Below are 26,548 nucleotides of genomic sequence, written 5' to 3'. Positions count from 1 at the left end.
GAGATTAGGCATCAGGTTTTGATGCCTAAAACCTGATAAATCCTCTTTAAAACATTCGCATTATTTAAATATGCATTGAATAAAGAGACAGGAATACGTCTTTATAATGTTACTATATCTGGAAATACAGGAATACCTGTTTTTTTTCCTTCCTACACTCAGCCCTTCTCCACTAGGAGCCCTCGTCTGAGGGAGCTATACTCAAGAAAACACAGATGAATGGGAAACCCATCTACTTTATTCATAGATGAGTAAGCATCCATGTGATTGCTGGCTGTTAGTAAAGATAGGCCTCCTATCTATTCTCGAATTTAAATTATAGAACCAGCATTCCTTGGCAACATCAAATGGAGAAAGAAAGAATTGACTTTGCTAGCAGGCCCCAGCCTTACTCATCTACTCAGTTGCTGCTGTTGAGGGACTTAGAAAAACTGTGAGAGAGCTCACTGGCTAAAAAGCATGCCTTGTCATGCTTGTCTGTGGTAAAATGCATTTGTGTTGACCTTCTAAAGAGGGTGGAGCTCTGTGAATACTCTGAATGCTGCCAGTTAGATTTGCAACTCTACCTAAATTTTTTAGGAGCCGGTGAAATATTGGGGACAAAGACCAGAGGTAAGGGAATATGGAACTAAAGGGCCTATTTTAACTTTCCTGTCTAAATCCATGATTTTATGCAGTAACTTTATCTTCCTCTATTAGGAAATATTAATACTTATCAGAATCACAGATTGAAGAATTTGTTGTTGTTTTTTTAATCCACCTACATGTGTTAGTTTTCTAATTACCACCAACTTAATGGCTTCACATAGCACAAATACATTATCTTGGAAGTTTGACCCAAGCCTCACTGGGCTAACATATTGACAAAATAGTGTATAGGTAGCCGGGAGAGGGAGAAGGGGACATGATTAAAAGATGCCCCCTTGTATCGGAGAACTTTCTGTCTAGATGAAGAAATGAAAACATGCAAAATCTGAAAACTATAGTATAAATCGAGGAGTGTTTTTTGGTTTGTTTTTTGTTTTGGTGGGCTGTTAGGACCACTCTGTGACAGAGCTGAGCATGGAAGGTTGTAGGTTGTAGGAAATTATTCGGAAGAAATGAATTTTACCTTCCAGTTCCTTCCAGAAGTGGGGGAGAAGGGAGTTGTCATAGGGCCACTAACTGTTGTATTTCAGAATAAAGACATCAGGAATAAGCACCCAGATTCTTTTATTGCCATTATTTCATTAAAGAAGTTGTGGCCGGACACAGTGGCTCCCGGGCACAGTGGCTCACACCTATGCCTGTAATCCCAGCACTTTGGGAGGCTGAGGCAGGTGGATCACGAGGTCAAGAGATCGAGACCTTCCTGGCCAACATGGTGAAACCCTGTCTCTACTAAAAGTAACAAAAATTAGCTGGGTGTGGTGGCATGCACCCGTAGTCCCAGCTACTCAGGAGGCTGAGGCAGGAGAATCACTTGAACTCGGGAGGTGGAGTTTGGCAGTGAGCCTAGATCGCACCACTGCACTTCAGCCTGGTGACAGCGAGACTCCATCTCAAAAAAAAAAAAGTTGTTTTAGTACCAAAGCAATTAGGAAGGACATGTTCCCAGGACAAAGTAACAGCTACTTCCATGAAAGGAATTTAAGATCCAAGAAAATCTCTCCACATTGGCTTTTGTTTCTTATTTCACTATGGATCTCTGAAAACTTTCTTTAGGCCATGACCAGCATTTGGAGACTACTGCTGTGGGAATGTCAAGTCAGGAGACATTTGTGAGAGGAAAAGGAAAAAAATATGCTCAGAGATGTTGGGGCAATGTGGGTGTTGGGCAGAATAGAGGACACTTATAAGTGTACCAGATAGTGCCTCAGTGTTTTGCTGGGGCAGTTCTCAGTGTTTTGAGAATTAATGTTTTAAACAATGTGAGAAGAGGGAGTTGCTTATAAGTCTTTGAAAATATTGTTTGAGGAAAATTTTTCTAGCAAATATGTGAGGGATGGATTAAATTAGAGGAGGACTTGAGGTAAGGAATCTGTCTAGAAGGCTAGTGAAGGAAATTAACTATCACAAGCTTGTCCAACCTGCAGCCCATGGCCTGCGTGCAGCCCAGGATGGCTTTCAATGCGGCCCAGCACAAATTTGTAAACTTCCTTAAAACATTGTGAGGTTTTTTTTTTGTGATTTTTTTTTTTTTTTTAAATGCTCATCAGCTATAGTTGGTGTATTTTATATGTGGCCCAAGACAATTCTTTTTCTTCCAGTGTGGCCTAGGGAAGCTAAAATATTGGGCATCCCTGATCTAAAGTTTTAGACACCTGGACTGTGGTTATAGTTGTGGTAAAAGATAGGATCTAAACATTCTAGAAAAAGTAATAAAAAATATTGATTATATGCAGGTATTAACAAAGATAAGTAAAATGTGACTTTGAATATTTTGAATTTAGGGAACTAGTGAAGTATAGGAATCCCAGAATGATAAAGGACTGTTTGATATTTCCATATGCTAACCTCTAGCATTCTAAGGGAGAAACGCAGAAGACACAAGATTGAATCCAGAGGGCTGGAAGGAATCAGTGAAGGACAAAGAGGAAACTGTAATTGACAGGAATGTAGCCAAGAGCCCTAAAGCCATGGTCAGCAGATACAGCCAAGAAAAGCTTCCATAGGTGATTTTGTCATTGTGCGAATACCACAGAGTGTTCTTTCAAAAACCTAAATGGTATAACCTACTATATACTTAGGCAATATTGTATTGTTTATTGTTCCTAAGCTATAAGCCTGTACAGCATGTTACTGTACTGAATTCTGTAGACAGTTGTAACATAATGGTATTTGTATATCCAAGTCTATCTAAACATAGAAAAAGCACAGTAAAAATACATTATTATAATATTATGAAAGCACCGTCGTATATGTGGTCCGTTATTTTCCAGAACGTTGTTACGTGGTATGTGACTATACCTAAAATGAAAGGGTAATTACTGGTGGCTGGTATTGCAGAGAGATAAAGGTAAGTGGATTTGGTTAGGAAGGCTTGTTAATGACCTAAAGAAAGCAGCATTTTAACTAATTGCAGGAACTAGAAATTTCATTTTACAGATGAGAAAGCATTTGGTTTCGACTATCAGACACTTTCATATATTGGGGGGAGGAAGACTCTACTGGCTATCTGTTTGGTATATAATAATTTGATTTCAGATCAAATGAATGTAATATAACACAAGTAGTAAGAGTCTCAAGGTTTTACTTTTATCTTCAGTAATTTTTTTTTTTTTTGGGAGACCAAGCCTCGTTCTGTCACCCAGGCTGGAGTGCAGTGGCAAGCCTCAGTTCACTGCAACCTCTGCCCCCAAGTGATTCTCCTGCCTCAGCTTCCCGAGTAGCTGGGACCACAGATGCCTGCCACCACACCCAGCTCATTTTTGCATATTTAGTAGAGATGGGGTTTCACCATGTTGGCCAGGCTGGTCTCGAACTCCTGACCTCAAGTGATCCACCCTCCTCGGCCTCCCAAAGTGTGGGATTACAGGTATGAGCCACCGCACCTGGCTTATCTTAAGTGATTATTTATTTTCTCCACATTGTTATCAATGCAGCCATCATTACAGCTCCAGAAAGTATACATTTTTCTTCTTGGATCTTCACATTCTTTAAGGAACAAAATTATTTGTTGATGCCAATGTTTTAAATAATGTTAATGTTTTACATGCTGATTATTCACTAATTATTGTCGCTGATACCTTAAGGGAAATGTAAATCTGTATTCAACATGTTTTTAAATTTTGAACTTCGTTTATATTTTTTGTTTTATACTGAAAATTGCCTGTAAATCATTTTGTTTTAGGAGCTCCAAATGGACCAGCAGGCAAAGAAACATCTCCAAGAGGAGTTTGATGCATCTTTAGAGGAGAAAGATCAATATATCAGTGTTCTCCAAACTCAGGTAAAAGAATAAAAGAAAAAGTATGGAATTTTTTGGATAAGGAAAAATGGGGGGGGTTTGATTTGGATATCTGCAAGGTTCCAAAAGTTTTTTCTTTTTTAAGACCTATTTTTAAAACTTTTTGCTTTCCTCAATTTTTTTATTTTTAATTTTTTTTTTTTGAGACAGGGTCTTGCTCTTTTACCCCAGCTGCAGTGCAGTGGCATGATCATAGCTTACTCCAATCTCAAATTCCTGGACTCGAGCAATCCTCCAGCCTCTGCCTCCAGAGTAGCTGGGACTACAGACATATGCCACCGTGCCCAGCTAATTTTTAAAATTTTTTGTAGAGATGGGGTCTTACTCTGTTGCCCAGGCTGGTCTCAACTCCTGGGCTCAAGCGATCCTTCCTCCTTGGCCTCACAAGGTGTTGGGATTATAGGCATGAGCCACCACTCCTAGCTCCTCAGTTCATGTTAAGGATACTTTTTTATTTATTTTATCTTTTGACTAACTGCATAATAATAATAGCAAATACAAAAACCGACTGTATTGGGGGTAAACTTTTTGTTTTATTTTCCCCCACTTTAGTAAGAAGAGTATCATTTAATCCATCCTCTCTCTGTTCTAAAGAAAGTACAATAAGCCGTCTACATTGATATGTTTTGTATGTGTGGATTCGACCAACTGGATAAAAATATTTAGGGGGAAAAAACCATGTGTAGTGAACATGTAGACTTTTTTCTTGTCAGTATTTTCTAAAATATATATAGTATAACAACTATTTGCATAGCATTTTCATTATTTAGGTAGTTTATGTAATCTAGGAATGATTTAAAGTATACTGGAGGATGTGTGTAGGCTATATGCAAATACTACACCATTTTATATAATGGACTTGAGCTCCTGCGAATTTTGGTATTGACAGGGAATCCTGGAACCAATCCCCCACAGATACCAAGGGACAATTGTACTACTCCCATAGATTTTTTTGACTTTTTTCTAATAAAGCACATTTATATTAGGTTTCTCTGCTGAAACAACGATTACGAAATGGCCCGATGAATGTTGATGTACTGAAACCACTTCCTCAGCTGGAACCACAGGCTGAATTCTTGACTAAAGAAGAGAATCCAGAGAGTGATGTAGAGCCAGTAGGTAAGCTTCATTTTGTCAAAAGGTTAATTTAAAAACTAGAGGAGGGCCGGGCTCCTTGGCTCACACCTGTATTCCTAACACTTTGGGAGGCCAGTGTGGGAGGATCGCTTGAGTTCAGGAGTTTGAGACCAGCCTGGGCAACATAGAGAAAACCCTTCTCCACAAGAAAAAGAAAAACGAAAACAAAACCCCAAGAAAACCTAGAGGAGGATTTTGAGAGATTCCAGGATGTGAGCTGATAGATGTGGGCTGAGGTAGAAGTGTCCGTGGTCCTAATAGTTTCAGGAAGATGCAAGGGTTTTTTTTTTTTGTTTTTTTGGTTCTTTGTTATTTAGGAGAAAATAAGTGTTTTTGGTTTGTTTGTTTATTTGAGATGGTGTCTCACTCTGTTGCCAAGGCTGGAGTGCAGTGGCATGATCTCGGCTCACTGCAACCTCTGTCTCCTGGGTTCAAGTGATTCTCCTGCGTCATCCTCCTGAATAGCTGGGATTACAAGTGTACACCACCACGCCCAGCTAATTTTTGTATTTTCAGTAGAGATGGGCTTTCACCATGTTGGCCAGGCTGGTCTCAAACTCCTAATCTCAAGTAATCTGCCTGCCTCCGCCTCCCAAAATATTGGGATTACAGGCGCGAGTCACTGTGCCCAACCAAAATAATTGTTTTAATATGCAAAAATGTCATAGTCTGTGAGTAATACCACATTTTCATTGTAATTGAAATTCATTTATTATGCTACACTGTTTTATTAATAGCAGTAGCTAGGTGTCATATGAACAGGCCAGTTCTGCTTACATGCTAATAAATGTGCTATGTGTAATTGTTTGGATATTTTAGTTTTTAAATAATATTGCTTAAATATTTCTATATTCATAGATATTTGTATTTGTCCTATGTCCTATTAATTGCTTTTTAACTGGAAAAAGAAGAAATAGCTATATTTTGTCTTAAAATTCAGTTACAGCCTTCTTTGCTTTGAGGCTTTGAGGTATATACGCAATAAAATTCCCATCTTTTATTTCCTAGCTTTTTCTTTCCAAGGGACTTACGATAAACTTGGAGTAAGTAGTTGAGCAGTTAACTGTCTGAGCAGCCAGCCTATGGTCGGGTGGTGGGGCGGGGGCTCGTTCCCGAAATTCCCCAAATGTGGAAACTTCAGACTCATAAATATAAAGTGATGGAGAAAGCTGCACTTACCAGAACTTCTCTCAGAAAGAGATTAGAATGTGGTTGGGAAGAACACTGTACTTTATTAATCCTTTTGGGAGGTGAGCCAAGACACATAATTTTGAATAACAAAAGATGATTATCAAACTGTCATTTTAAGGAGGGTGGATTCAGTTAATGTTAGTTAACTACTGTGCCATTCTGAATGGGGTTGAACTGCAAAGAGGTGAATTCACTACTAAGCTTCTTCAGATAAAGATTAAACAACTAATACTAAGTAAAGTTTTGGAAGGGTGCCAGTTTATTAGCTGACTAGGGTTGTCCCTTCTTCATCTGACTAAGAGTATAGCAGAATGTTGGTGTAAGAATACACTCCTGGCTGGGCATGGTGGCTCTCGTCTGTAATCCCAGCACTTTGGGAGGCTAAGGCAGGCGGATTGCCTGAGGTCAGGAGTTCGAGACTAGTCTGGCCCACATGGTGAAACCCCATCTCTACTAAAAATAAAAGAAATTAGCCGGACGTGGTGGCATGCACCTGTAATCCCAGCTACTCGGGAGGCTGAGGCAGGGGAATTGCTTGAACCAGGGAGATGGAGGTTGCAGTGAGCTGAGATCACGCCGCTGCACTCCAGCCTGGGTGGCAGAGCGAGGCTCTGTCTCAAAAAAAAAAAAAAAAAATGGAATACACTCCTGTGTACTAAGACTGTTACTGAAGCACCCTTATATTTGTAACCACCCAATGGGTTCACCTTGCCCACTGCCTAGACAGAGCTGATTTATCAAGACAGGGGAATTGCAGTAGAGAAAGAGTAATTCACACAGAGCCGACTGCACATGACCGGAGTTTTATTTTACTCAAATTAGTCTCGCCAAGCATTTGTGGATCCGAGTTTTTAAGGACAATTTAGTGGATGCGGGGAAGCCAGTGAGCCAGGAGTGCTGATTGGTCAGGTCAGAGATGATATCATAGGTAGTCAAAGCTGTCTTCTTGTGCTGAGTCACTTCCTGGATGAGAGCCACAAGATCAGATGAGCCAATTTATCGATCTGGGTGTTGCCAGCTGATCCATCAAGTGCGGGGTCTGCAAAATATCTCAAGCAGTGATACTAGGAGCCGTTTAGTGGTGGTCAGAATCCTGTAGCTCCTGTAGCCTTCAGCTGCATAACTCCTAAACGGTAATTTCTAAACTTTTGGCTAATTTGTTAGTCCTACAAAGGCAGTCTGGTCCCCAGGCAAGAAGGAGGTTTGTTTGGGAAATGGCTTTTATTGTCTTTGTTTTAAACTATAAGTTCTCCCAAAGTTAGTTCGGCCTACACCCAGGAGCAAACAATGACAGCTTAAAGGTTAGAACCAAGATGGAGTCAGTTGACTAAAGAAGAGAATCCAGAGAGTGATGTAGAGCCAGTAGGTAAGCTTCATCTTGTCAAAAGGTTAATTTAAAAACTAGAGGAGGGCCGGGCTCTTTCACTGTCTTAGATCTCTTTCACTGTCTCAGTCATGATTTTCCAAAGGCAGTTTCATATTCCTTACTGATGGTGCCTCCTTATGCTGCTTTATTATTAGTGGAAGATGGAACTTCTGCTAAAACACTGGAAACACTCCAGCAAAGAGTTAAGCGTCAAGAGAACCTACTTAAGCGTTGTAAGGAAACAATTCAGTCACATAAGGAACAATGTACACTATTAACTAGTGAAAAAGAAGCTCTGCAAGAACAACTGGATGAAAGACTTCAAGAACTAGAAAAGATAAAGGTAAAAGAGTGGATGAGTTTTGTTCTAATTTAATCCTGTAAAGTTAGATCCACAGGCTCCACAGCATGGCTTGTACCTCCGGGAAAGGAGAGTGGATGGAAAGGACATTCTTGTTTGCCCTGGGCTATATAACACTTACTATACCTTGAGACTTCCTGTGTACTTTTCTCCTTCTACACTGTAACATGTATATAAATTAGATAAATGTTTTAGGGTTCTCAAATGAGAAGAAGCTTTATTAGAGATGGAAATGAATTTCAAAATTTTTTTTAGGACCTTCATATGGCTGAGAAGACTAAACTTATCACTCAGTTACGTGATGCAAAGAACTTAATTGAACAGCTTGAACAAGATAAGGTAAAACAACAAAACCTATGATACTAAAATTTGTCAAGAGGCCCCAACATTTACTTTTGGAAACAGTTGGAAACATTCATGCTTGTTTCTGTTTTCCAAAATTATGGCAGCTTTTTCCATGAAAAATCTTCTTAATTTCTAGATTTATGTAACTACTAGCCTTAGTTTTGTATCGTGTGAAACTGATTCTCTGATTTCTTGATCCCAGTCAGCATTTTGATTTGTAGACTAGAATAACTGTTGCAAAGTAAGTTTATATTTATAGTACATAACTACATTACAGAGAAAAGTTAAATTATTTATAGTTAAGGCATTCTAAATGTGAATGGTATCAGTATGTTCTTTCAAATAATATGGAAACAGATTAATCTCTCAGATAAGTTGCCTAAAAAATAAATAAGGGGCTTGGCACAGTGTCTCATCTCTTTAATCGCAGCACTTTGGGAGACTGAGGCGGGAGGATTGCTTGAAACCAGAAGTTCAACATCAACCTGGGCAGTAAAGCAAGACCCCCTGTCTACAAAAAGTAAAAAATTAGCTGGGTATGTTGGTATATGCCTGTGGTCCCAGCTACTCGGGAGGCTGAGGCAGGAGGATTGCTTGAGCCCAGGAGTAAGAGGCTGCAATAAGCTATGATCACACTACTGTACTACTGTACTGCAGCCTGGGTGACAGGGTGAGACCCTGTCTCTTAAAAAAACAAAAAGTAAATAAGTGATAATTTATATATTAGCATAAATAACAATTTCTACAAATAAATTTTAGAATGTGTAGGTGAGATTGGAGGATTGAGGAAGGAATGAGTCTTGCAAAGACAACCAGAAAATTCATGGGTTAACAGTTTTGACCTGTTTTTCAGTCCCAAGTTCTTGGGTCCTTTTTCTAAGCAGCTCCCAGTTTGTTCCGTACCATCCACCAGTTTCTTTACTATGCCCGGTTATCACTACAGTATTTTAAGTGGTCATGTAATTAAGAACATGTCAGAGCTGTCCTGCTGTTAAAATATATTAGCAGTCTTTTTCATCCTTTTGATAATATTGCTTTGCTAGATTATAAACTTCTTGAGGGCCTATTTAAAATTTTTTTTTTGTTACTAAGAACTTAAAACATTTACAAAAGAAAAGCTGCTAAAATGAATTTCTGTGAACCCACCACCCATCTTCAACAATTAACATCTCATGACTAATCTTGTTTCACCTGTACCTTCTCAACTCTCATTGTCCTACTCATCCCAGAGTTGTTTTAGAGCAAATCCAAGAAATTTTATCATTTTTTTCAAAAGTATTTTAATATATCTTTAAAATAAAAGATGTTATTTTTACAATAATACAACCACATCATCATGATCACATCTAAAAATTTAATAATTTTTTAATATGACCTGCTATCTAGTCAGTTTCAGATTTTCTCTAGTCTCTCATATTTTTTGCTCTTTTATGAATCAAGGTCCTTATAAAGTTTTTTCATGGCAATTGGTTGATATGACTGTCAAGATTTCTTTTAATTTAGAGGTTCGATTATCTTCTCTCCTTCTCTTTCCACTATATTTTGGTTTTTGAAGAAACTGAAGTCCCATGATTTTGTTTTGAGATTTCATATAACAGTGTCTTACTTACCTGGTTGTTATCTTTCTATCTCTCCATTAATATTAGCCATCTGGAAGAGTCATACTCTAAAGTAAGGGTTGGCAAACCCTGTGGAGAGGGTGCTAATCTTAAGACCATGAAATAGTTGTCACAAAGTCTGAACATTTTTTCAACAGACAAGTGAACCACCTCATTTTTTGTTAGTCCTAAATGACTTTTTTACTTCATACAATTTGATTATCTTTTTCCGCTGCTGAGCTCCATTTCTAGTGTAGATTATCCAGAAAGAGGGAACAGAAGTAACTAGTAAGTTGGAGGAATGGGGATGCCTTACTGAGCAAAGTGAGGAGTAGTGGTGGTACCAGAGACAGTCACAGGAAAAAAGAGAAAAACCAGGTAGATGTGTCCTGGGATTTTGCTTTATCCAGTGTGGCAGCAGGCACCTTCCATTCTCAGTCTCTGGGGTTATCCCCATGTTATAGCACAGATCAATATTTGTAGTTTATTGTAGCATCAAGCCAAGTTCAGAAGACTTATTTTGTTCATTATAAACTGTTTTCTAAGACAGATAGCACATTTGTAGAAAGGTTATAAATTAAATATTTTAAGTAATAATGTTTTAATGCGTTAAGGGTTAAACTATTAAAACTTTTTAATGTAAAAAATACCCTGTTCTGCTAGGTAGTAGGATTAGAGCAGAAAACAGACCTCAGTTTGTGAAGTACTGAAATAATTGTTACGCTGTACTTAGCAAGAAATATCATTTTTTTCTGCCTTTTATTTTTAATTTTTTAATTTTTAATTTTTTTTGAGATGGAGTCTCGCTCTGTCACCCAGGCTGGAGTGCAATGGCATGATCTCAGCTCACTTCAACCTCCGCCCCCTGAGTTCAAGCAATTCTCCTGCCTCAGCCTCCTGAGTGGCTGGGATTACAGGCGTGTGTCACCACGCCTGGCTAATTTTTGTATTTTTAGTAGAGACAGGGTTTCGCCATGTTGGCCAGGCTGGTATCAAACTCCTGACCTCAGGCCATCCACCCTGCTTGGCCTCTCAAAGTGCTGGGATTACAGACATGAGCCACCATGCTCGACCTTTTTCTGCCTTTTAAATTAAGTTTTATCTGTGCTGTTGATGCAGTTTTGTTATGCAAATATTTTAGAGTCTTCACTTCTATTCAGGGAATGGTAATTGCAGAGACAAAACGTCAGATGCATGAAACCCTGGAAATGAAAGAAGAAGAAATTGCTCAACTCCGTAGTCGCATCAAACAGATGACTACCCAGGGAGAGGAATTACGGGAACAGAAAGAAAAGTCCGAAAGAGCTGGTAAGAACTTGAGGGTTACTTGTTTTATGTTGGAACTCAAAAGTTATTTAAAGTGCTTGACCAATATTTTTTTAAAATGAGTTAAATATTGATAAAAATTCTTAACTGTAGAGGCTCCTGATAAGACACCCATCTCTGCTCATTAGAGGAGGCAGAGGTTGGCAAACTGTGGCCAGATCCAGCCCACGGCCTGTTTATGTACGGCCCTTAGGCTAGGGATGATTTTTAAATTTTTAAATAGTTGAAGAAAAGAAAAATATATGACAGAGATCGTATGTGATCTACAAAACCTAAAATATCATCTGGCCCCTTACAGAAAATGTTTGCTGACAGAGTATCAAAATCCACATTTAAAATTTTAGAACTTCCCAGTAAGGTGCAGCATGGTATTTATTAAATAATTGTTACCTTATAGATGCTTTAGGGTAAACAAAAAGTATAAGTTACAGTCTGCTTTTAAAGAGAATAATGAGCACTTTAGTGTTAATAGTGTGTTTTGACACAATAAATGCTGGGCTATAAAGTATAGAACCCAGCATAGTATTCACCAAGGTACAAAACTGACTAAAGCTAGGAAAGGAGGGATGTTTGAAAGGGGAAGAGCAGGATGAACTGTGACTTCATATCAGGGAAGATGTGAATTTTGAATTGGACCTCAAATAATGAATAGAATGGGCGTAACAAGAGAGGTGTGGGCAGCACACATTTCAGATGCTACGATGCCATGAACAGGCACAGTGATCATGGTGGGTGTGTGAATCAGCTGAAAACCATTCTTGCTGAAGTGGGAAATGCAGTTGGATTGTAAAGGAACTGACTATTGAAATCTTAAAAGGTAGGTAGCTGAGTTTAGACTTTGATATACAAAGTAACAGGAAGCCAGTAATAGGAAGGCATAGTGTGATGGGAGCTAGGGTTTTACATAGAAAATAAATGAAATAGGAAGTCAAACTTAGAAGCAAAGACAGAAATCCAGATTTGAGGGACTGTGAGCTTTGGCCACCTTGCTAGGATGGTGGTTATGGGAAGGAGAAGAAAGATAGAATCTGTAGAATTTGGTCTCTAATTAACTCAGGGAGGCAGAAGAAAAGTAAGGACTCTAAGTTGACTTCAAAGTTTTAAGCTTAGGACACTTAATGAATAGTAGTGTGGAATTAGAATAGGAAATCTAAATGGGGAAGTTGAGAATTGGAGTGAAATGATGGGTTTGTTTAGATACATTGAATTTGAGCCAGTCATGAACTTTTCAAATGGAATTGAGTTGCAGGAATTTGGAAATAAGAAACTGGAACATCTTTCAGGAGTTGTCAGCCTAGGATTGAAACCTGTGGTTAAATCTCTAGGAGAGGCTGATTTCTACAAAAGATTAAGTTTTACAGTAGTAGTAATAGTCGTGGTAGTAACAGCAGCAGCTGCTTCTGCTGACACTTATTTAGCACTTGTTGCTGCTACTACTACTGCTGCTACTATTGTTAATACTGCTGCTAGCCATTACTTACTTTAGTAATTCTCTGCTTTAAGGTCTTTTCTTGTATTTACTTGTGTTGCATCCTCACAAGTGTGTGAAATAATACTGTTATCTTCATTTTACAAATAAGCAAACCTAAGAATGTAGAAGTTAAGTAATTTACCCACATTTCTGCACAGACGGTAAGTATATACTCAAGATTTAATCCAGGCATTGTGACTCATGTCTGTGCTCTTAACCATATAGAGGTCTTGAGTTTGGCAATGAGACATAAATGAGAAAAAAAAAGTTACCTCATGAAGTCATAGAAATTGTGGATAGTTAGGTTTTTGGGGGAATATAAGATGTGTTTCAAGAAGTGGAGAAGGTAAGATGAAGACTTTGAAAAGGTCTTTGAATTTGATAGGGCTATGATTTGGAGGATGCGGTTTTGAGAAATGATTTTACAAACCAGATTTTAAGGTGTTAAGAAGGGGACTGGGTCTCTACACAGAGAAATAGTTGACTATTTCATAAATATCTCCCCATCTTCTTGCAGTTATTTTATGGATAAAGTGACTGGGGAATTTAGTTAATGAATTTGTTCTCATCAAACCTGAGAAAACTTCCCTTTAGAGAGAGTAGATGGCATCTTTCAGAATATAATCTTTGAAGACTTTCTAGAACCAGTTTGAGTGTTGTAAGACATTGGTTCAACAACTTTGCTTTCAGTGAACAGAAAATCTAATGCATAGCCTCAGCTTCTCATATCAAGCCTTTCCATTTTTAGAACTGCTTTTTGTTGACTGTTGTAGTCAGTAAAGAGAAAATGTTGGTCAGGGGATTAAATTTCTTTTGAAATTGGGTGTACTTAATGAGGAGATAGAAACTGATGAATAAATATCAAGTTGAAAAGGGTAAATGGTGAAAAGATAGACAAAATATATATAGTTCATTCACATGCAGGATAAAATTTTCCATGTATATGTTCCAGTTAAACCTTTAGTAGTACACATTTCCTTCCCTTGCTTGCTTCTCCAAAACAGATATATTTTGTCTTTAAGTGTGATTTTCTTTTTTTTTTGAGACAAAGTCTTGCTCTGTCGCCCGAGCTGGAGTGCAGTGGCCAGATCTCAGCTCACTGCAAGCTCCGCCTCCCGGGTTTACGCCATTCTCCTGCCTCAGCCTCCCAAGTAGCTGGGACTACAGGCGCCCCCCACCTCGCCCGGCTAGCTTTTTTTTTTGTATTTTTTTTTAGTAGAGACGGGGTTTCACCGTGTTAGCCAGGATGGTCTCGATCTCCTGACCTCGTGATCCGCCCGTCTCGGCCTCCCAAAGTGCTGGGATTACAGGCTTGAGCCACCGCGCCCGGCCTAAGTGTGATTTTCATAAACCATATTTTTATAAATATTTGATAGCCTAAAGATTTAAAATTTTTTCTATTAATACTGTCAAAAATAAAAAATTAATAAATACTAAAAGAATTAAGATTTAAATTACTATTATTATTACATTTTTTTGGGCACAATCTTGACTCACTGCAATCTCCGCCTCCTGAGTTCAAGTGATTCTCGGGCCTCAGTCTCCTGAGTAGCCGGGATTACAGATGTATGCCACCACTGCTGGCTAATTTTTGTACTTTTAGCAGAGACGGGGTTTCACTATGTTGGCCAGGCTGGTCTCGAATTCCCAACCTCAGGTAATCTGTCCTCCTTGGCCTTTCAAAGTGCTGGGATGACAGGCGTTAGCCACTGCACCCTGCCAGATTTAAATTATTAATGGATATATTTATTTTGGAAAGTCTTTAGATAACAAAGTTGTAAGTGCTTTTATAGATTTTTAAAAAATTATATTTGTAGTCATAATAAATGAGGGCTATGATAGAAAGTTGTAACAAACTGGCTCTTCATTGAAGATAATGCCTTTTACATCTATAATGAAAGCTAGTTTTAGGCACACAAACTGTATTTCATTTAATAGTCTTAATTGAGTCTAAACAGAGCTGTTCAAGTAAGAAGTGGTTCTTAGTTCAAATGTAAAGTGTGTATGCCAATTGAAAGAAAACTTCCAATTAAGGACTAAGCATAAGAAAAGGTCAGTGCATTGGGAGTTATACCTGATGTAAATGACGAGTTGATGGGTGCAGCACACCAACGTGGCACAAGTATACATATGTAACAAACCTGCACATTGTGCACATGTACCCTAGAACTTAAAGTATAATTTTTAAAAAAAAGGAGAAAAAAAAGAAAAATTCAGTGTAAAGGAAGTAGGATTTCTATAAATAGTCTGGCTATTGGAAAATTCAGTTGCTCTATTAAATATTTATTTTCTTTGTTAGATTTAAAATTCAAAGGTTAAACACATAAGAACTGGTCATGTGAAGGAAACATTAATATCATTACAGCTTACTATTAAGATTTTAGAAGTAGATATATCTACATAAAACTGTTATCTAGAAAATAAACTCCAAGTGCATTTTCAACTGTGAAGAAATTTAAGTCTGATACTGCTAGTAATTCTTGATGTGGGTATTAGTGATTACTGATTCCTTTGGCTCACTTATTCTGGATGTCAAAATCAGCTCAAGAACGTTCCCCACTACTTTTCTTGGGAAACAGTGTCTTAAGCTGCTCCTCATATTTTTTTCTAGATGAATTGTGGTGCCTTTCATATGTTGGAGGACAGAGGAAATCTGAATGTCTTTGATTTTAAACAGAATGATTCTTTATTTTCTTTTTCTGTTTTTGCGTGCTGGCATAAAAAGAATAATTCTATTATAAAATACTGAGACTGTGAATACGGTGGTATACTGATTTCAGGATGGTGTATCAACCTGTAATTCTTAAATAGTCTCCTTTCTAGTGGAAATGTTAGGCATATTTTTTGAAGTATGACAGCATAGCATTTTTGTTTTGTTAAAGATATGTATTTTAGTGTATAAAGGAAACAAAAAATAATTTTATTGGTTATAAGCGCTTCTACAATTGTTGATAGTGTTTCTTTCTTGTTGTTACTTACGAACAGATGGTCACATCTTCTATTAACCAGATTTTAAACTTGGAAAGTTTGGTAATTCAGCTTAAGTGCCTGATGCTGTATTTTAACTCTCCAGGAAATTATATCCTCAGTGTAGCACCAGTGTAGAATGTTAATGCTACTAAAGTTCACACTAGTTCTTGGCTGTTCTGTGTGTGTGTGTGCGTGTGTGTGTGTGTGTGTGTGTGTGTGTATGTGTATCAGGATAGGAGATAGGAGTAGCTAATTATTAATGCAGTATATTACCAAAAAATTGGAAAATAGAGAAAATGACATCACTGTTGTTTTAGTAAATTTCCATGTAGTGTTTTCTCTAATTTTTATTTTTATATTATTGTAATAATACTGTACATTCAATTTTGTATGTTCTTCTCCCCCATTTAGCTTTATGTTATTGACACTTTTACGTGTTGCTGAAGTACTAACATATTTTAATGGCTGTGTCAAAGTGCATGTACATCATTTACTTGGTTATCATTTCCTTACTGTTTATCATCTATTTTATAGTTTTGTTACAAATACTATTGTGACAATTTTGACATATAGCTTATTAGATAAAAAGTTTTGTCTCAGGATAAATTCTTAACCATAGACTTTTAGTCTTTTTCGTTAGCCACTTTTAAGTGATTTAAATTTATATAGCCATTAAAAAAATAACCCAGGCTACAACGTTAATCCTCCCCGTTTCCTACAATTATGCAAAATGAATAAAATATTTTGCTTAGATTAGGAAAGTTTCTAGAGTATAGTAACTTTTGTAAACCCCGTTTCCTTTTCATGTACCTCGTCTTTGCTGAAGTTATGTGTTTTATATGATTGGTGGCATTTAAAGACTTGGACTAACTCATAACATTCTGTGCTTTTTTATTGTCATGTTGTGTTTGTGCAGGAAATATGTTTTTTTATTCATATATTCATTTTTATAGTATAGGTCTGATATACCAAAAGCAATTCATTAGAACATATTTATTTGATGTTTGAAGGACCCTTTAATGTAGTTTTATGTATTTAAATAGTGTGTAAGATTTATGCATTTTTATATAACAAACCAAAATCACATATGTATTTAACTGCTTTGTTAGTTGCTGATAATTTATGTAACAAAGTTTTCTTGGAGTCTTAAGTCTCACAAAACATCTTATTTTTGTGTATCCACACATGCCAATAAGTGAATCATGGTGCCTTTCCCAAGCCTTGTATGAACAGGACTGGGGTAAGGGCTATGTTTTTTTTCTTATCATGGGTACTTAGAATAAGCTTTACAAAGAAAATTCCATGTTTCTCAGGCAAAAAAAAAAAAAAAAAGTATGAATTAAAGTAGATTTTAAGTATGCCATGTTAGATAAGTAATATGTACGTATTTTGGCACTATATGAATAACTGCTGGAAAAATTTATTTTAAATGGCTTTTAAAATGCAATTATTTATGTCTCCAACAATGTCACTATTACTTGAAACTATCAATAATTTAAAAACACATTTCTTTGGTGCAAGATTATATTTCTAATTTAATCAGTGTACTTAGCTTTAGCCGAATATTTTTCAACATTAGCCTGATGTTTTCAAGGTATTTGATAGATAAATATGTATGTAAAATGTACATGAAAATTTGGGGCTGGGTGCGGTGACTTACGCCTGAAATCCCTGCACTTTGGGATGCTGAGGCAGGTGGATCACCTGAGGTCAGGAGTTCACCAGCCTGGCCAACATGGTGAACCCCGTCTCTACTAAAAATATAAAAATTAGTCGGGCGTGGTGGCATGTGCCTGTAATCCCGGCTTACTCTGGAGGCTGAGGCAAGAGAATCACTGGAACCTGAGAGGCAGAGGTTGCAGTGAGCCGAGATCCCGCCGTTGCACTCCAGTCTGGGCGACAAGAATGAAACTGTCTCAAAAAAAAAAAAGAAAAAGAAAATTTGGATAAATTGGTAAATTTTTTGAAGGTCAAAGCATAGTCAGTTTATAGAATGAATCTTGTTACATATTTTGTAGTATGGCTTAAAATTTAGATTTCCCTTGCAAATGTAATATTTATTAAATCTCTGCAAAGGCCCTAATTTATAGATAAGCATTGCACTGTCTAATTTTTGCCAGCGGGTGGTAGTATTTGATTTTCATTTATGTAAGCTCTAGACTAGTAGCTTGGACACTTTTTGATCTCAGGGACCTCTTAACACTCTTAAAATTTATTGGAGATTCCAAAGAGCTTTATTTATGTGGGTTATATGTATTGATATTAATGTATTAATAATTAAAAGTAAAATTTTTTTTTTTTTTTTGGAGACAGAGTCTCACTCTGTCGCCGAGGCTGGAGTACAGTGACGCGATCTCGGCTCACTGCAACCTCCGCCTCCCGGGTTCAAGCAATTCTCCTGCCTCAGCCTGCTGAGTAGCTGGGACTAAAGGCACGTACCACCATGCCCAGGTAATTTTTTGGTATTTTTAGTAGAGATAGGTTTCACCATGTTAGCCAGGATGGTTTCGAACTCCTGGCCTCGTGATCCGCACGCCTCAGCCTCCTAAAGTGCTGGGATCACAGACATGAGGCACCGCGCCTGGCTGAAAGTAAAAATTTTAACAATATTTGTTTAATTCATTTTTAAAATAACAATTATAGACCGGGTGCAGTGGCTCACGCCTGTAATCCCAGTACTTTGGGAGGCCAAGGCGGGTGGATCACTTGAGTGCCAAGGGTTTGAGAACAGCCTGGCCAACATGGCAAAACCCCATCTCTACTAAAAATACAAAAATTAGCTGGATATGGTGGCGTGTGCCTGTAGTCCCAGCTACTCAGGAAGCTGAGGCAGGAGAATCGCTTGAACCCCGGGAGGTGGGGGTTGCAGTGAGCCAAGATCACGCCACTGCACTCCAGCCTGGGCGGTAGAACGAGACTCTGTTTCAAAAATAATAATACTGATTATAGGCCGGGCGTGGTGGCTCATGCCTGTAATCCCAGCATTTTGGGAGGCCGAGGCAGGCAGATTACCTGAGGTCAGGAGTTTGAGACCAGCCTGGCCAACATGGTGAACACTGTCTCTACTAAAAATACAAAAATTAGCCAGGCATGGTGGCATATGCCTGTAATCCCAGCTATTCTGGAGGCTGAGGCAGAAGAATTGCTTGAACCTGGGAGGTGGAGGTTGAAGATGGTGCCATTGCACTCCAGCCTGGCCGACAGAGCAAAACTTTGTCTCAAAACAAACAAACAACAGAAAACAAACAAACCATTTATAAATCCATTACATGTTAGCACAAATACTTTTATGAAATCTACCTATATTTTCCAAAATAAGGTTTAGTGTGAAGAATGGCCTTGTTTTACATTTTTGTTATCTCATTGCTTGGCTTATTACAATGCAGCTGGATTTTCATGCCTGTTTCTGCATTTAATCCGTTGCGATATATTATTTTGGTTGAAATATATGAAGAAAATCTACTCTTATGTAGACACGTATTTGGAAAAGGGAGGATCTCACAGATCCTCTGAAAGGGTCTCAAGACCCCAGGATCTTTGGACCACATATTGAGAACTGCTGCTGTAGGCTTTGATTTTATTTGCCAACGAGGCTTGATGATTCAGTGGGAATTCTGATAAAATTATTTTTGTTGCTTTTTCTGTTAATTTGCATTTCATTCATTTTGTAGTGCTTTTCATTCACTCATTTTGTTTGTTTGTTTTTGCTGGGATAAAGACAGGCATTGGCTTACTTATTCATTCTTCATGTCATTAACCAGCTTGTTAGGATCATCAGTTAATCTAGAGGTTAACAGCCTTTTCACACTTACTGCATTTTTGTTTATTTTCTACACTGGGAGTAGAAGTGGGTCTTGTTAACCATGTAGTAAAGTGTTCTCTGGGACAGTGTAACAAAATAGTAATGCTACATGAAATCTCAGAATTCTGGCATTTCTTATTATAATTGATTGGGATGCTCAGGATGAGGAGTATCCTCTAAGAGGTGCTGGAGTAGCAAAAACATTGCCACATTCTTCCTAGCTGTATCTAAGGATTAGTTATTTTATTCCCCTTTATTACTACTTCAGCTATCTTTTTGTGAAATATTTTCTTTGTCACTTAATACCTAGCATATGCTTGGCAGTTGGTAAACAGCTGCCAAGTATGTATTTGATGACTGAATGGTTGGATTATTGAGCTACAGATTGCCAGCCTTTCTCATTTAACCCTTATAGAGAGCGTTTGCCCATTTTTATAATTCCCATGGATGTGAGTGAACCTCATCTGAAGTGGAAAGTGAGGAGCTAGCAATAAAGGATCTACCCTGCATTTTACTTAACTGACAGAGGATCATACTTACAGTTCATTGAAAATTGACCTAAAAGTATTTTTTAAGTGTGTGTGTTTTTTTTTGAAATAAAAATTGCCTGAGATACATTGAATTTTGCTTTGGAAGAACACAGTGTGTTCTTGCAAGATTCTGTGGCAGTTCATGCTTAGCCTTCCTATTGATGTGTGCCGTGACTGTGGTTTTCCCATGCACTCTTGCATGTTGGCAGAAGACTTGTCAGCTGTGGCTGATGCACGCTTTATTTCTCCTCACTCACTTATCTTTTGTTGGGAATTTGAAAGATAAATTGTCTAGACATTTTGAACATACTTTTTTAGTACTTACATTAAAATCCTATTTTCACTTTGGAAAGAGTAGGAAATTCACTTTTATAATGTTATAGGCTGGGGATGCCATTTCTGGGGGTTACAAGGTCAGGTGAGATGTTTCTGGGTAGTAAGTAAACTCTCGGTATATCCTCCTTAAACATTGTGATGAGACTCAGTGTTGGAGGCAGACTTCCTGTGAGGAAGTGGCTTCATTTGTGATACAGTATAGAATCCATAATGGGTTTGAAACATGTTTTCTGTGTTTGGGGATATAGATATGTAATCTTAATGCCTTTCCCCACCGCTTTTTTGGCTATTTAACATTTCCTTAAAGCAGGATGGGGAGGTAGAAAGCAGTGAGTTTTGTGTCAGAAAGAAGTATAACATATTGCATTTTGTTGAGAGTTAAAAGCCATTAGTAATTGATTGGTTCAGAAATTCTACTTTAGTAAGAAATATTATTGCCCAACGGAGCTTGAGCCATGTCAGCATTCTTAGTTTTTAAAAATATTGCAAGGTAAAGATCGTTGCTTAAATCCAATTTTAAAGTTCTATCATCAGGCTTATATATTCAGGTTGATTTATCATCTGAAGGAAAAATTGGATGCTTCAGTTACCATATTTCAATGAAAGATTTCAATGGTTTCTTTCTAGGTGTGAAATTATTTGGTTCCCTGACATGGTACTGGGAAGTGGGAGAGAGGGTTGATGAAAAGAACTTTGAAACCAAATTCATCCTATTTTCATCATTGTATAATGGATAATAAGGTGACTTGGACAAACTGTTTTAGTGGATTAAACACTAAAATTAGACTCTATATAGAATAGTACCTGAAATTTATTGAATGTGATTAGAAAACTTAATTAGCAGAAAATTATATCTAAACAGGAAATTGTGGCATGGATTTTTTGTTGTTTGAAAAGGTGAGAACATTACATTTAGTTTTTATACTGTGCTGGATTCTGGAATTTTAAAAATGAAAACAAAAAATTCACTAGATTTGACTACATAGTTTTATTTTACTTAATTGACAAAAGGTTTTCATTTAAACTCTTATTTTGCTGAAAGGGTTTCAAAACTCTTCAGTTTCTCCAGAGCCTGATTGAAGATATTTTTGTGAATTACTCAGAAATGCCAAGATGCAATTTTATATGCTGAATAATAATGAAAAGGTGCTGATGACATCTAAGTATTAAAAGACATTGGTCATACCTTTTTTCATTCCCCCAGCATTTAAACCTTAAACACAAACTAATTAGGCAGTAAGCACTTTGTTTCAGAATCTTTCCCATTATTAGTCACTTTACTGGACTGATTTTTTTAAGTGAGGAAACTTAATTTCTTGTTAGTAGTAAGCATTCATTATTTCTTGACTGATTTTTTTAAGTGAGGAAACTAATTTCTTGTTAGTAGTAAGCGTTCATTATTTCTGTATTTTCTGTATGGTTGACATTAGAATTTATAGTAAAAGAATATGTAAACCAAAGACACCATTTTTGTTTTCAACATATTTATATCTAAGGATTATCATGTTGGGGTTTGCAGGCAAATGCCAGTAAAGTTAGAATAGGAATCTTTTCTTTTTTTTTTTTTTGAAACGTCTCTCTTTGTCAGCTAAGCTAGAGTGCAGTGGCACAATCACTGCTCACTGCAGCCTTGACCTCTCAGACTTAAGTGATTCTCCCACCTCAGCTGCTCAGAGTAGCTGAGACTACAGGTACAAGCCAACCTGCCTGGCTAATTTTTAATTTTTTTGTAGAGATGGGGTTTCACTGTGTTGCCTAGGCTGGTCTTGAACTCCTGGGCTCAGGCAATCCTCCCACCTTGGCCTCCCACAGTGATGGAATTATAGGCGTGAGCCCCACTGCACCTGGCAATAGGAATCTTTATAAATAATTTCAGCTAATTAATATTCCTTTGAAATTTAGACCTTATTTGAGTATCAGTTTTATACTTTGGGCATATAAAATAAATACATTGGATAGATTTGCTTTTTATATCCAATCCCATCACTTTGGGAGGCCGATGCGACGGATCACGAGGTCAGGAGTTTGAGACCAGCCTGGCCAATATGGTGAAACCCTGTCTTTACTAAAAATACAGAAATTAGCTGGGCGTGGTGGTGGGCACCTGTAGTGCCAGCTACTCTGGAGGCTGAGGCAGGAGAATCGCTTGAACCTGGGAGGCAGAGGTTGCAGGGAGCCGAGATTGCGCCCACTGCACTCTAGCCTGGTTGACAGAATGAGACTCCGTCTCAAAAGAAAAAAAAATATATGATTGTCAGATAAATTACTTTTTAAATGATTGAGCAAACTAAGTTGCATTTCCCAGTTGTTACCAGAATTCACTCTTCTCTTGGCAATTTTGCCTTTGAGAAAATGCTTTAGAGTAAATGTTTGTCTTCAGGTTTGCAATTCCTGTGCCTTAACCACTGTGTTAAACCAAATTGTTAATGAAAGGCCTTTTTTTCTGAGCTGCCATAGGTTGAAGTTCCCACATTTCTTATACCACTGGAAGTGAAAATATTATATATGCCAATAAACGACTGTCTCCCTGGGGCATATGTTTCTTGGTAGGATTACAAACCCATCTTGAAAACTGAGTTTTGTTTATAGTCCATCTCAATGGTAGAGGGAAGTCTGGAGACTTCTGTGAGGACTAAAGGAAATAATCTAGGATGGCAGTAGCAGTAGGACTTTCCTAGGGTATCATTATGCTAATAATGCGTGTGTGTGTGCATGCATGCATACATATACAACCCACATATATGTACGCATATGTAAAGGCATATACAGATCCTCCTTGACTTATGGTGGGGTTAGAATTTGATAAATTAATTGTAAGTTGAAAATATCAGTATCAACTTTTAAAGGGTTTATCCAGACATAACTTTATTATTAAGTGGAGGAGTGTACTGAATGTGTATTGCTTTTGCACCGTTGTGAAATTGACAGATCCAAGACCATCATAAATCAGGGACCATCTGTGTACACAAATACACGTAAACACACACTTTTTTTTTTTTTTTTTTTGGAGACAAAGTCTTGCTCTGTCGGGCAAGCTGGAGTGCGGTGGCACCATCTCAGCTCACTGCAGCCTCCGTCTCCCAGACTCAAGTGATTCTACTGCCTCCAGCCTCCTGGGTAGCTGGGACTACAGGAGTGTGCTACCGCACACTCAGGCTAATTTTTGTATTTTTAGTAGAGATGGGGTTTCACCATGTTGGCCAGGCTGGTCTTGAACTCCTGACCTCAGGTAATTCATCTGCCTCAGCCTCCAAAAGTGCTGGGATTACAGGTGTGAGCCACTGTGCCCGGTCACATGTATGTATTTTCGGTGCCAAGTTACACACCTGTTGCACCCGTCCTATCTGATTTTGTTTGATAATGTTGAGCTGTTTGGCCTCTTTAAAGACCTGGCCAGATGCAGTGTCTCATGCCTGTAATCCCAGCACTTTGGGAGGATAAGGTGGGTGGATCACTTGAGGTCAGGAGTTTGAGACCATTCTGGACAATATGGTGAAACCACATCTCTACTAAAAATACAAAAGTTAGTCAAGCATGGTGGGGCATGCCTGTGGTCCCAGCTACTTGGGAGGCTGAGGCAGGAGTATTGCTTGAACCCAGGAGGCGGAGGTTGCAGTGAGCTGAGATTGCACCACTGCACTCCAGCCTGGGTGACAGAGCAAGATTCCGTCTCAAACACACACACAAACACACACACGCACACACACGCACATGAAAAAAAACCTACTACTCTAGCCAAGATGATTATTTTTGCAGAGCCTGAATTCTTCCTTATCTTACCCAAAAACCCCCTGCTGTGGTAGTGCCTTTCTATAATACTGTTGAATCAGGTAAAGATTTCTTTCCAGTCACCTGGAAAGAGCTCTGGTTTGAAACTTATACAAATAGTAAGTTTCATTTCGAAATATTCAGCCAGTAAATGTTTAAAAAAGTAACAAAAATCTCTGCTCTTTTATTATATAGTTAAGAAGTTTTTAAAAATAAAATATGCCTAAGAATAGTTTTTCCGTTCTTAAAAGTGTCATAGTGAGTATATAATAGTATTACATAATTATTGATGATAAGAACTATAGAGCAAACAAAAAGCAATTGAAATTATACAGTACAGAAATAGGGACAAATCTTCATTTCTTTAAATTTACTATCCATAAAGAAACTGGTAGAGAATGGAGAGCCTTCAGTCATTAGTTTTTCCAAACTTCTAAGCGTAGGCTCGTATAAACAGTCTTAATATCCTAATCCAGAACTCAGTGACAAATTGGTTTTGGTGACTGAACATTTCTTGTGGCTTTGTTGAACTACTCCAATATGTCTTGGCTTAGAACAGTGATGAGTTTTTAAACCTGTCCTGCTACTGCTGCTCTTAGTTCTCAAAAATTGAATGTAAAACACTTTAGCTCAGTGATATTTCTTGAGATACTTGTTTTCTGCTGTTTTCATTATAGCTTTTGAGGAACTTGAAAAAGCTTTGAGTACAGCCCAAAAAACAGAGGAAGCACGGAGAAAACTGAAAGCAGAAATGGATGAACAAATAAAAACTATCGAAAAAACAAGTGAGGAGGAACGCATCAGTCTTCAACAGGAATTAAGTCGGGTGAAACAAGAGGTTGTTGATGTAATGAAAGTAAGAATAATTCTGTAATGAAATGGGCTACAACACATTTGAAATTTAAGTGTATTTTTCCTTACACTCTTTGACTGTAAAGAAGAATTTGTTTGTATTTTAGACATTGACTGTTTGTTTCCTGATATTCGGGATGTAGTACAAATTTTGATAGATAAATGCATTTAATACTAAGGTAATTCTTTGAAACCTTTTAAGCTTTGCTTTCTCTCCAGTGGACTATGTTATAAACTGAGATGTGCCTTAACTGTTCTGTGGCTCCCCAACACTTAGGCACCTTGAAGATAGGCTACTTAGCTGCTTCAGTAGCGTATCCTCCAAAGAACTTGGCCAAGAAGATACTTGCCTAGTGTGTGTTGAGGGAATGAGGGAGTAAGTGACTGAGGGACTAGATTGTTTAAATGTTTTAAAGGATCATTATTACTTAATGTTCTGGTTACTCTTAATATAGATAGACCTCACTTTAAAAGTTAGCTTTTTGGAAAGATCTCTTAGAAATTAATGAATTTTTAAAATCCCATAGATTTTCAATTTTTCAGAAATATGAACATGTCATCATCATGGCCCCTCCCTGCTCCCAGCTTCCTTCCTCACCCATTTTTTTTCTGCTTTGTTTTTTTGCTTGTTTTTCCTCCTGTCATGTTTGCCTTTCTTGCCACGTTGCTCATTTTATCCTATTTCTTTACTGACTCCCCATTTATATTCTTGATATTTGATTATGGCCACTAAAATTGCTCAAGATAAATTATAGATCTGAATAGATGAGGCTTGGATTTCAGAGTTTCAGTATGCATTTCTATAACTCATGGTAACGTTTCTGTGATTTTACTTATGAGTGCATAACAGGCATTGAGGGGGGTAAATTATATTTCTTTTCATTTTCTTCTTCCTGCTGAACTGTAGGTAATTTTCAAAGTAGAAATTATTTGTGGCCAATTATTGGATATATAAGGCCTTAACTGTAACTGCCTAACTGTATTTTAAGTTTTAAAGTAGTCATATGATGTGATAAGTAATGTTACCATGGACTCCAACAACTTAAAAATAGTGTATTATTTTGAAAGGTAATAATATAGACATATGGTATAAAAATCAGAGGATATAAAGTGTATAGTGAAAAGATTCCCTTGTTTTCCCAAAGAAAAGTGCTGTTTTCCTTTTTGAGTATATTTCTCATAGATAGCCTGTGTATACAATTTCTCTTTTCTCCTCTAATTTTTTTTTCTTTTCCTTATAGATGGGTTTATTAGGCTTCCTTTAAATGGTATCTGGATTTTTTTTTTTAACTTAAAAACCACATGGTTAATCCTGACATCATTTTTAAAAATTCAATTTTTTCTTTTTTTAAACACAAAAGATAGCATGTTATATAGAATGTTCTATATTTTGCTTTTCCACTTAATAATCTTTCTAGGAGATTGTTCCTTAGCCATTGGTAGTTGATAATTCATAGTGATACCCCATTTTTATTTATTTATTTATTTATTTATTTATTTATTTATTCTTTTGAGATGGAGTCTGGCTCTGTCGCCTGGGCTAGAG

At 37.4% G+C, this 26,548-nt stretch overlaps 1 protein-coding gene across 3 annotated transcripts in view; it reads left to right on the top strand.

Annotated features, from left to right (window-relative positions):
- The window catches only part of GOLGA4 (golgin A4), a 120,336-nt gene that overhangs the window by 44,329 nt on the left and 49,459 nt on the right, over positions 1-26,548 (top strand). For all 3 annotated transcript variants that reach the window (XM_011953339.1, XM_011953340.1, XM_011953338.1), the window contains 6 exons: positions 3,833-3,931; positions 4,936-5,068; positions 7,799-7,986; positions 8,260-8,343; positions 11,108-11,255; positions 24,828-25,006. In XM_011953339.1, the coding sequence (XP_011808729.1) occupies positions 3,833-3,931; positions 4,936-5,068; positions 7,799-7,986; positions 8,260-8,343; positions 11,108-11,255; positions 24,828-25,006 (831 nt within the window). The remainder of the gene's footprint in view (positions 1-3,832; positions 3,932-4,935; positions 5,069-7,798; positions 7,987-8,259; positions 8,344-11,107; positions 11,256-24,827; positions 25,007-26,548) is intronic.

This window comes from Colobus angolensis, unplaced genomic scaffold, assembly GCF_000951035.1.
Source record: "Colobus angolensis palliatus isolate OR3802 unplaced genomic scaffold, Cang.pa_1.0 Scaffold36, whole genome shotgun sequence".
Lineage (NCBI taxonomy): Eukaryota > Metazoa > Chordata > Mammalia > Primates > Cercopithecidae > Colobus > Colobus angolensis.
This window is presented reverse-complemented; position numbering and strand designations above follow the sequence as displayed.